Source organism: Corvus brachyrhynchos, unplaced genomic scaffold (genome assembly GCF_000691975.1).
Source record: "Corvus brachyrhynchos isolate BGI_N302 unplaced genomic scaffold, ASM69197v1 scaffold101, whole genome shotgun sequence".
Classification (NCBI taxonomy): domain Eukaryota; kingdom Metazoa; phylum Chordata; class Aves; order Passeriformes; family Corvidae; genus Corvus; species Corvus brachyrhynchos.
In genome coordinates, this window is record NW_008237239.1 from 300,579 (window position 1) to 311,548 (window position 10,970).

Consider the following 10,970-nt stretch of genomic DNA (forward strand, 5'->3'; position numbering starts at 1 on the left):
TAACAATGTCTCTTAATTGGGTGGTGGAGGCTCCTGCGGGCCGCGGGATTAGCTGCCTCGCAGCTGGCACGCCCCGGGTGGGGCGGGCCTCGCGGCGCTGACGGTGAAAAGGCGTCGGTGGAAGAGGCGGTGCCTCTCGGCCGCGGCGCCTCACGGGATCTCGCCGATGTTGGCACAGTCCCGGCTGCCGAGCTTTCTTCTCCTACTCCCCCGGCTGCGCTCACTCGCTTCCGGCCTCGCCATGAGCTCCGCCACCGGCACCGTCACCGTCCAGCAGCCCCTCAACTACCGCGCGGGCGCCCGCGTCCACCCCGCCGACGGCGGGCAGCTGGAGGAGGTGTTCGAGCCGGCCACAGGGACCGGGGGAACGCCGCGCCCAGGGGCAGGGAGAGCCTGTGTGCCTGCAGGGCCTGGTGTCCTCGGCTTTCCCTCAGGTCACCTGGGTGCCACCTGTGCGGGTGTCCTGCACGCCCTGCTGCTCCTGAGCCACCCTGCTGTAGTGGCTGCGCTCTGCTTACAGCGTTTGCCCATCATCACTCTTTACTGTAGAAATCAGCTCGCAATCAGACACAAAATGCAGTGATGCCAGATTTTGGCAAAACCCCACGATTTAAATCTCTCTAAAATTATATAATTATAGTTATCGGTATGTAGTGTTCAGCAAAATCACTCCAAGTGTTTAACCATCCTGAGGAATGTGTAACGAGAGTCCTGAAGAGGGTGGTAGAAGTGTAACAAACTCAACTGGGAAACCCAGGAATTTTGTAACAACTGGAGCTAATTAGTTACCAGAACACGACTGTGGAGAATGGCCGCTCTTTTAATTCAGACCACCTGAATTACAGCACTTCTTCTATGGCTGATTACAAATCAGTGGGAGCCATCGGTGAAATTCTGTGCCTGGTATAGGTGGCTTGACTGAAGTATGTGGGGTTTGGTGCAAGATAAACTGCGTTCTGGGCCCCTTTTCTGAGACTTCCATCTCATTTATTCCTTGTTTAAAACGTGCCCAGGTCGTGTGCTGTGCAAGCTGCCCTGCTCTGGAGAGAAGGAAGTTGATCTGGCTGTGCAGAGTGCAAAGGCTGCCTTTAAAATATGGAGTCAAATGTCAGGCATGGAGCGATGCCGGGTGATGCTGGAGGCTGCCAGAATTATTCGGGTATGTTGTGGGGGAGAGGGTTAGTTCTGTCTCTGAGCTTCCTTGTGGGTTATTGTTGGCCAGAAGAGAAGCTGCCTCAGGTGGGGCTTTGCTCTTATCACTGGAGTCAGCACCCATGCATGCAGCTTTGGTCTTATCACTGGATTCAAGGCCAGTGTGTGCTTTCTCAGCTTAATTCTGTTAGAAGACATAAAACTGAAGCCATCCAGTTGACATACTGCAGGGTTTGTGATTCTTTTAACAGCTCCAAAGATTAAATTTCACTGCACACAGTTTCAAAGCTGAAATTGCATAAGTGGCATTGCTGAACTTTTGGCTTGTCAGAGGCTGTTGTTACATGACTGGAATGTGTCCTGGCAATAAGAGAAAGTAGCAATACTGGTTTTTATCTATTAGATAATACACATGGGGGAGGATACACATAAGTGAGCTTTAACACAGACTCCTTATTGAGATGACAGGTGCTTGGGCATCAGAGTTAATCTCCATCAAGGCACAGATCTGTAAGAACCCAGACCTCCTTTCCCCAGTGTGAATCAGTCATGAGAAAACTTTTCTTTATGCCAAACTTCTGCTTTTGCCAGACTTCCAGAGCAGGGTAATATTTCTGCCTGGGAGCTGGTCTGTTAAAGGATGCTTCCCAGCTGAATTGCTTTGTCCCTCTTCCCTGGCCTCTGGTTCCATCCTCATCTTGATATTTGCTCTTCCCAGTTCTGCAAATTCTAATCATTGTTTGCCAGCTGGCTTCTAAGTTCATGTTTGTTCATCTTTTAGATAAACAGGGATGTTAAACAAGACTGGACCAGCAGTGAACCCCAGAGGCTTTCCCTTTGACATTTCCCTGCACTCAGTCATCATGGGGAAATCGATAAACAGCAGTTGGAAATGTCTCCCTTTTGGAGATGACCGTTTCTCATGGCAGGATCTTGTTTGGGACTTGTGTGCTTGGGAAGTGGCTGTCTTCTTGTGGAGTTCTGCTCTGGGCTTCTCTAACGTTGTTTCTGTCCTGTGCCTCTCACAGGAGCAGAGAGAGGAAATTGCCACCATGGAGACCATCAACAATGGGAAATCCATCTTTGAAGCCAGAGTGGACATAGACATATCCTGGCAGTGCCTGGAGTATTACGCAGGGCTGGCAGGATCTCTGGCAGGTGAGGATGTTACTGGAGTTTGCTTTTTGCTCTCTGTCCCACATTTGCTGGTAACTCCAATGGCACAAAACCATCTTTGCTGCTGATTTCTCTAAGAGGTGGACCATTCCTTTTCCTGAAGACGTTGGAAGGATTTTGAGAGGTCTCCACCCAATGCTGCCATGATCTGTGGGCACTCACACCCTCTGTGAGCTTTCTGGGGTAAAACTGTGTCTCCGTTCCCAGGCAGAGCCAGATATGACCCCTGGTGGCTCTGATCAGACAGGAAGGGGCTTTGCTCTTTTCTACCTTCTGGCTGTTTCTTTGCAGGTGAACACGTCCAGCTTCCTGGGGGATCCTTTGGGTACACTCGGAGAGAACCGCTTGGGGTGTGTGTTGGGATTGGAGCCTGGAATTACCCTTTCCAGATTGCCTGCTGGAAGTCTGGCCCGGCCTTGGCTTGCGGTAATGGAGACTTTCTGCCCGCACAAGTGTCTCTTCAAAGCCAAGTGATCCTGTGGGGGAGAGTGGTTTGCAGGATGAAATCGACGATTACCTTGAAGTGTTGAAGGATAAGCAGAATGTTCAGGCTGCTACTCTGGCAGAAAGGGAAGGGAAATGAAAGGAGGAACATATCATATGTCAAGAGGTTAGGAGTGCATCAGGAAAAGCTTTGCTTTTTTGGTAGCTTGGTTTTTACCAGATGGGGAAGGTCTCTGGAAATCTCTGCAGGGCAACACCAGCAGCTCCATCTCCCCCAGCCCTCTCCCCAGCAAGAAGGGCATCCTTTTGCTAGTTGCAGTGATCAGCTGAAAGTGTTTCCCCCTCTCCTGGGGGAAACATCTGGGATCTGTTGAGACAAACTCACTGTGTGGGGTGGGGATTATTTTTGTTTCTTCCCTGAAGCAGTTTGGGTGTTAACCTCACCTTGCCTGTGTCCTTAGGCAATGCAATGGTCTTCAAGCCTTCACCCTTCACCCCCATTTCTGTGGTGAGGTTGGCAGAGATCTTCACAGAGGCCGGAGTGCCCAAGGGGCTCTTCAACGTGGTGCAGGGTGGGGCAGCCACGGGCCAGTTCCTCTGCCAGCATCCAGATGTGGCCAAAATCTCTTTCACTGGCAGTGTGCCAACTGGCATGAAGGTAAAGGCACCTTGAAACAAAGGGTCTGTAGTTAATACCTCCTTGAGCTTTTCTGCATGAAGCTTGTAGAGGTGGGGTGCAAGTCAGCATTTTTGGGGCCGAGCATGGAGCTTGCAGTACGTACAGGGTCATGCTGGGGATCCAGTTAACCTGCCGGGCATGGGCTTGGGAGAGAAACCCCTTGGTCAGCTTCACTTGCTTAGCCCCTAGTTGCAGTGAAGTCCCTGAGCTGCTCAGGTGGATGTTGATATCAGGAGGACAGTACACAGAACAGCAGCACTGGGAAAATGTGTTTCTGGCTGCAATAGAGCACTAAAGCTGCATGCAACCTACTGTTTCTAAGCAAGAGAATAGTTCCTGTGAGTTTCTCACCCTTAATTTATTATTCCAAAATTAAAAAAAGACTTTTGGAAATAAATTCTGAGTTGAAGGAAGGGAAATGTTGTCCCTTGAATGCTCCCTACATGTGTGTACCTGTTGGGTGCAATGACAACAGATGCAGCTACAGCCGCCTGCAGCTTACACTGAGCACAAGACTTCCTGCAAATGCTACTCCAGGTTTTTTTGGTTTTATCCATGAAAAAAAAAAAACCCAAACCCTCTGACGCTGTCCTCAGTCTGAACTAAGCACATATAGGAAACCCAGCTTGCCCTTCATGCTGCTTCTCTTGTTGGTGAATGGTCCTGCAGGAACTCTCCTTTTGGGACTCTTGCCTCTCCCCACCAGCCTCCCCTTGGCCAGTGGGTCACTTATCTCTTCTGTCCTTGTTCCACTCAGATCATGGAGATGGCAGCTAAAGGGATCAAGCCAGTCACCCTGGAGCTGGGGGGCAAATCCCCCCTTATCATCTTTTCGGACTCTGATCTGGATAATGCTGTGAAGGGAGCTCTCATGGCTAACTTCCTTACTCAGGGTGAGGTGTGTGTCTGTGGGGCAGGAGTGCTCCTTCCCAGGGAGGCAGGATTGGGCCTGACCTCATATAGTGAGGGATGCCCTGAAGCTCCCATCTTGCCACACCCTTCCCTGTGCAGTGTCAGAAGGGATGCCCTTGCAGGAGCCAGTGCAGGGTGTCCCAGCAGTGTTGCCTTAGCCAGTGCCCTGTCCTTCCCAGACATGGAGTCTCTCTGACACCCAGTACCCAGTTCAGCACAGCTGCTCCTGTGCCCTGAGCACCAGTCTGGCACTCATAGGTCAGGGGAAGCCATGCTGGTGTCCCTTGGAGGGGCAGCAGGTTACAGCCTGGTGTGCTGAGTCTGAGAACAGGGTTCTGTCCTTCCCAAGTTTGGGATATGCACATGTACTGCAGGTTTTGTGTAATACTGTTGGCAAATTTGCTCAGCTGGGTCATTTCTGGGAATTCAGAAGTCAGTTCAAGGTCTCTGCTACTGGTGACCTGATGCGTTTTTGCCACCTGGTGGCATCAGAACCAGTGTCCAGCAAGGACTGTTCAGTGCAGTCACAGCCCCAGGGTAATCTTGTGTTCCTTGTCCCCAGGGACAAGTTAGCTGTTGTAGCAGCTGTGGAGGGGCTTTTCCAAGAGCCTCTGGAGCAGGACCCAAGCAGGGAAGGACTGTGGAGTGCTGCGTTTCCTATTCTCAGCTGCCTGTCCTGTGTCCTAGGTGTGCTGCAATGGCACCCGAGTGTTCGTGGAGAGGAAGATCCTGGATACCTTCACAAAGGAGGTGGTGAAATGCACCCGGAAAATCAAAATTGGAGACCCTCTTCTGGAAGACACACGGATGGGAGCCCTCATCAACCTGCCCCACCTGAATCGTGTGCAGGGCTTTATCAAGCAGGCGAAGGAGCAGGTGAGATTGTGATGCTGCCTTGTGACTGCCCTGAAATGTCTCTGTTGTTAGACAAACACACTGCCAGCTGCTTTTGTGCCCTGTGCCTTCCCAGTTAAGCTGGGTTTTTTGGTTGTTTTTGAATTACTCAATGGGTGTTTTGGACCACTAGATACATAAGTCTGTGGGATCTGATGGGATGCATCCCAGGGTCCAAAGAGAATTGGCTGATGTAGTTGCTCAGCCATTCTCCATGGTACTTGAAAAGTCCTGGCAGTCAGGTGAAGTCCCTAGTGACTGGAAAAGGAAAAACACTTCACCCATTTTCAAAAAGGGTGGACAGGAGGACCCTGAGAATTACAGACCTGTCAGCCTCACCTCTGTGACTGTGGGAAGATCACGGAACTGATCCTCCTAGAAGTTGTGTTAAGGCACATGGAGGACAGGGAGGTGATTTGAGCCAAGTACAAGGTGCTGCACCTGGGTCAGAGCAACCCCTGGTATCAATCCAGGCTGGGGGATGAGCGGATGAAGCAGCCTTGCCAGGAAGGGCTTGGGAGTGCTGGTGGATGAGAGGCTGGACATGCCCCATCTGTGTGTGCTGGCACCCAGAAACCACCCATGTCCTGGGCTGCATCCAAAGCAGTGTGGGCAGCAGGTGAAGGGGAATTCTTTCTGCCCCTCTGACATGCTCTGGTGAGACCCCACTTCAAGTACTGCAACCAGCTCTGGAATCCCCTCAGCACAGGAAAAATGCACCTCACTGTGAGGAAAGGCTGAGACTTGGGGTAGTTCAGCCTGAAAAGGAGAAGGCTCTGGGGACACCTGATGGCAGCATTTCAGTAAAAGGGGCTTATGAGAAAGATAGGGACAAACTTCTTAGCACGGTCTGTTGGCAACCAGCAAGACATATTCGTGCATAGAACTGCTATTAAAAAGAATAACCCTGAAAAATGCATCCCAATCTTGGGAGATGGAGAGGTGGTGGAGTTCAAAATTATATGAGGTAGAAAAGGGTTACAAGCATCACAGGTCACTGGGCCTGATGGTGTTTCTGTAAAAGGCAGTATATATGCAAAAAATCGTAGTCATGTTAGACAATATCTCCATTGTAAGTCCCCCCTACAGTCTCCCTTTCCTAATCCCACCTTTCCCTTTTACCCTATGTCCTATTACCCCCAGTGTATTCCCAATCCGTTTTTTCACCCATGGTTTCCCTCACAAAACCATGCTTTTGCCAATTGTTTCCCCAAAAATCCCTTTCCAATGCCGAGTGGGGGATGAAAAGGGGGAGGGAAGAAGTTAAACCCTCTCCTGCCTCAGTTTCCCCACAAAGCATGCTCAGAGAGTCCTGTCTCCCTTCTGTCAGCCCTAAGATGTTCCACAGAATCTGACTGGACATTTATAGACTCAGGAGGGCGGCTTGTTTTGTTTTGAAACTGTTCTTGTTATGTTTATCCAGTTGTTTTCATTCTCCTTTTATTAAAATAAAACGGGTGAGGTGTTGGGGTCATGCAATAGTGAAAAAGAAATTACACTATATAGAGATGAAAATAACAGGAAGCAACATCTCTCTGAAACAGCTAGCAAGAATCTGTCTGTCCATATATATTTCCTTTCCACGGGACTCCTGGTTTGGTACATGTATGTTGGCAGGATCCCCACTGCAACAGGGGCTTATGAGAAAGATAGGGACAAACTTCTTAGCACGGTCTGTTGGGATAGGCTAAGGGCCAGCCAGAGCTGTGGCAGCTAAGCAGGATGCTCCTGGATGTGCCTGCATCCCTTCCTCTCCTGGCTCTTTTCCAGGGGGCAGAGGTGCTGTGTGGTGGGGACCCATATGTGCCAGATGACCCGAAGCTGAAGAATGGCTACTACATGCGCCCCTGTGTGTTAGGTATGATCCATCTCACTCATGGTACCATGGCTGTTGTGGAATTTCTCCTGAGAATGCTGAGTTCAGTGTAACCTGGCTCTGTGATGTCCCCAGTGTGGACTGGCACTTGGATGGGGGCACTAGAGAGAGCTGAGGCTTCCAAGAACTGCATCCAGGGAAATCTGCTGTTGGGGGGCCTGACAGGAATGATGCAGTCGGTGCTTTTGAGATGCAGGGTGTGCCTGGCTGCTCTGCAGGGAGGCCGTGCAGTGCTGGGTGCTGTCTCCAAGGCTGTGTGGGCTGCTGAATGCACAGGCTGTGCTGCTGCTCTTCCTCCTGAAGCACTTGTGCTCTGCCTTGCTTCCAGGGAACTGCAAGGATGACATGACGTGTGTGAAGGAAGAGATCTTTGGGCCTGTCATGGCCATCCTGCCATTTGACACGGAGGAAGAGGTTGTCGAGAGAGCCAATGCCACCAAATTTGGCCTGGCAGGTGGTGTCTTCACCAGGTATGACTGGGCAGTGTTGTGAAATCATTTTAGGGAGGGCAAATACTGTGGTGATTTGCTGCTCCTCTTGCAGTGCCTTAGCATGCGCATGGGTATCCTCTTCCAGAAAAGCTGAAGCAGGTGATTTCCAAAAGGGAAAATTGTAAATGACTGCACATCTCCCAGTTTTTCCTGAAGTGTTGGGTGGGCCCAGCTGTCCTTTGGGGTCCTCCCAGCCTGGCTTGGCCTGCTGCCTGCATCTCCAGGATGCACCAGGAGCCTGCTGTGCTGCTGTTGGCTACTTGCCCCACTCTGCATTGCTGGTGTCCTTGTCCTGCCCTCCCAAACTGAATGCAGTTGGAGTGTCCTTGGGAGCTGGAGCCACCTCCTTCAAGCAGGCAAAGAGAGAGTAGGGCAGGTTGGACTTCAAAAACCAGTGTGGCCTGCTGGCCTTTCTCCAGTGGATATTACCAGGCAGGGAAGGAGGGGATCCAGCTGAATTGCCGTTTTCCTGCAGGGATATCCAGAAGGCTCACAGGGTAGTGGCTGCTCTTAAGGCCGGGATGTGCTTCATCAACAACTACAACGTCAGCCCTGTGGAGCTGCCTTTTGGAGGATACAAGTTCTCAGGTGAGCTCTGTGTGACCTCCCCCGGTACATGCCAGCTACAGGAGCTGAGTGGCCCCTGGCACTGCCTGGAGCTGTGTCCTCACTCCAGCTCTTCCCTGCAGGATTTGGCAGGGAGAACGGCCGGGCAGCCATCGAGTACTACTCGCAGTTGAAGACGGTGTGTGTGGAGATGGGTGATGTGGAGTCTGCATTTTAGTGGCTCTGGGGCCTGCGCAGGGGAGCATCAGGCAGCTCTTCCCTGCCAGCCAGAGATGTGGATCATGTACACAGCAATAAAGTACCCTACAGTCGTCAGTGCCCAGGGGGAAGCAGAGCTGGAGCAGCATTTAGCCACCCTGCTCCTGCAAGGGGGGGATGTACACACAGGGCTCAGCTCTCACCAGTCTGGTGGACAATGGGAAGCTCAGAGCAGGAGGCAACCAATCTGGCTTTTGGCAGCAGCTCCTGCAGCCACAGAGGTTTTACCAGAGGCTTGTTAGTGGCCCAGCCCAGGGCCAGGCTTCCCACGCTGTGTGCCTTGATTCCCATTGCCTTCCACCTTCCATCAACTTCAGTTCTGGCTTCTTAACAGGTAGGACCCCACTCAATACACATATAAGCTCTTGGACACATTGACATCCTGTAGCTATAGACCCTCTCTATTCTATGACTACATAAAAGCCTTAACTGTAGCATTGTTTATTCCCTCTAGACCCTTGGTTACTGCAAATTTTGGTTTTTTCTATCTGTACCTTACTTACAAGTGGGACAAAACATTGTGGGGAGAGTTGGCTGATGCTGCCTGGGCCAGGCATGGCCCTGAGAATCACCTCCATACAAGAGTGGTGGCAAGCTCCAGCACAGAATAGTGAAAGCTATCTCACTTTTTTCCTGTAAGTTTACTGTTCTTTATAAACATGATGAAGCAACAACTTTAAATGTTTGTCTATGTCTCTTTCTAGCAATTAAATAAATACTAACTCTGGAACATCTTCTCAGAGTGACATGAATTGATGGGTCCAGAAATGGGGCTGCTGCTGTATGGGTTAAATGAGATGCAAGGTGGCTTTTTGATCACCAAAATCATAAAAGCTAGAAAGAACACCCCTGCCTGACAGACAGATTTCTGTAGTCCTACAAAACCAGAGTAGTTCTAGCGTTCTGCAGAGCTTCTTAAGAAAACCCTCTGTAACTTTAGAATGAAAATACAGAATTGACAACTTCCTTTTATTGAGTAAGAAAAGGGAAAAAACACAGGAAGCCCAGTGTTCTAAAAGAAAACAAGAAAATTCCCTTTAGCTTCTCAGCACTCCCGGTGGCAGACCCAGCCTAGGTGCTGGCAGGCTGAATACACACCCGTGCCCACCAGCCCAAGGAGTGCCACGGAGCCAAGGGCCCCTCTCCTTCGGTTTTTGGGATCTGGAAAAAAAGGCAGGATTTGTCAGTTCACTGAAAGCCCACCCTGGAAACTGAAGAGGGAGCAGGAACTAAAGGTAAATCCCCAGGGGCAAACCAGCAGGCACCAGCTCAGGCCTCTTAGGTTAGGCATCCCTATTGGATGAGAGCTCTTCCCAACAGCAGGAAGAGTATGCTGCAGTGTTGGGCAGCCTGTAGACCTGCACCCTTTCCTCCACGCCTGACTGGGAGCAAAGAGTCTTGAGGTCACTGTAGAAGATCTGAGCTTCCAAGCACCCTCTGTGTGCGGCAGGGTACAGACCTACCTCCTGTATAGTAGCCATAGGCATAAAGGAGTCTCCCAACGATCCAGGCGACACCAAGCCCTGTGGCAACCCGCTGCAGAGAAAGGAGAAGCATTAAAGGCTTTGGAGGCTTGAGCAAAGTTGTGCAGGCAACCAGGTGCTGAATCTCATTTCAGCCTTGACCAGTTAGTGAGCCAGAGCAAGGGCCAGGATTGTGGAGGCAGCTGCTGCTCCAAGCCCTGCTCCACTGCCTCCACCAGGCATTCCAAACTTCCACCTTGACTCTTAATTAAGAGCTTGCTCCAATGTGGCTCCCATTTGCCAGATGTGCCTATGCTGCTTCCTTCCCTCTTGGAAAAGGAGTCTGTCTTCAGGAAGGACCTAATTTGTCTTTTGATGGCAAAGATAAAGCTACTGGATTTGGCCTCTCCCATGTGCCTGCCTCCTCCCAAGTTGTCTGCATCTTTCAGTTAAAAATAATCTAGGCTTTTGTTGACCTCCTTTGGCAGGGCTTGGAAAAACTGGGCTGGAGGCATCCTTCCCACTCAGTAACTGGAGGCTGCAAATGCTTTGCTTTGTCTAACAAGGCACCTTTAGGGGAAGGAAAGGGCTCTAATAGCTGAAACAGCAGTAATGAGTTCATTACTTGTGGTTCTCCTGCAGAGGACATTCTACAGCTAAATTTCCAGAAGGGGCACTGCTGTTAAGTGTGACATGGCTACTGAAGGGGCTGTCTTGGCCTCCTGCCCCCCACCCTTTCCAGGTCAGGGAGCCAGAGCAGAGATCTGCATCACTTACCGGGTGATAGAGTCCACCAGTGCCTAAAAAGAACAGGAAGGCAGGGTAGACTTCCAATCTGAAAATAAAAGTGAAGAGGTTGTGTTTGTGCTCACGTTGCTTACAAAGAGGAAAATCCAGAAGGGCAGAGGCTGCAAACAACCCGTGCCAAGGGCATTTTGGGCTCTTTACAAGTCTCTGTGCTCAATGCTGTGGCTGAGGAAAGAAGGGATCTGAGCACACACAGAGTTTTAGGACCTTCCTCCCAGCCTGTGCCTCTCTCCCAGGTCACCCACCCACTC

At 50.8% G+C, this 10,970-nt stretch overlaps 2 protein-coding genes across 3 annotated transcripts in view; one reads left to right on the forward strand and one right to left on the reverse strand.

The window, feature by feature from the left end:
* The first annotated feature begins 119 nt into the window (after nt 1-119).
* Nucleotides 120-9,183, forward strand: ALDH9A1 (aldehyde dehydrogenase 9 family member A1). 2 transcript variants are annotated; one of them, XM_017729638.1, is made up of 11 exons: nt 121-356; nt 1,014-1,159; nt 2,181-2,310; nt 2,620-2,754; nt 3,234-3,430; nt 4,209-4,349; nt 5,051-5,239; nt 7,028-7,115; nt 7,462-7,603; nt 8,100-8,212; nt 8,314-9,183. In XM_017729638.1, the coding sequence occupies exons 1-11, from the start codon at nt 167-169 to the stop codon at nt 8,406-8,408; spliced, it is 1,566 nt and encodes a 521-aa protein (XP_017585127.1). In that variant the 5' UTR covers nt 121-166; the 3' UTR covers nt 8,409-9,183. The 2 variants fall into 2 exon arrangements, with proteins under 2 accessions (XP_017585128.1, XP_017585127.1); XM_017729639.1 differs by lacking the exon at nt 4,209-4,349 and having other exon boundaries at nt 120-356.
* A 208-nt stretch (nt 9,184-9,391) lies between these two features.
* The window catches only part of MGST3 (microsomal glutathione S-transferase 3), a 5,703-nt gene continuing 4,124 nt past the window's right edge, over nt 9,392-10,970 (reverse strand). The window contains exons 4-6 of the mRNA XM_008630165.2: nt 10,690-10,747; nt 9,913-9,985; nt 9,392-9,610 (exon numbers count right to left, since the gene is read on the reverse strand). Of these exons, the coding sequence (XP_008628387.1) occupies nt 9,495-9,610; nt 9,913-9,985; nt 10,690-10,747 (247 nt within the window). The 3' untranslated portion in view covers nt 9,392-9,494. The remainder of the gene's footprint in view (nt 9,611-9,912; nt 9,986-10,689; nt 10,748-10,970) is intronic.

Bases quoted from the DNA above. Each gene is read 5' to 3' on its own strand.
- ALDH9A1 (XM_017729638.1), top strand. From the start codon at position 167: ATGTTGGCACAGTCCCGGCTGCCGAGCTTTCTTCTCCTACTCCCCCGG. The intron at 4,350-5,050 runs GTGTGTGTCTGT...CCTGTGTCCTAG, and splicing joins ACTTCCTTACTCAGGGTGAG to GTGTGCTGCAATGGCACCCG. The intron at 7,604-8,099 runs GTATGACTGGGC...GTTTTCCTGCAG, and splicing joins GCAGGTGGTGTCTTCACCAG to GGATATCCAGAAGGCTCACA.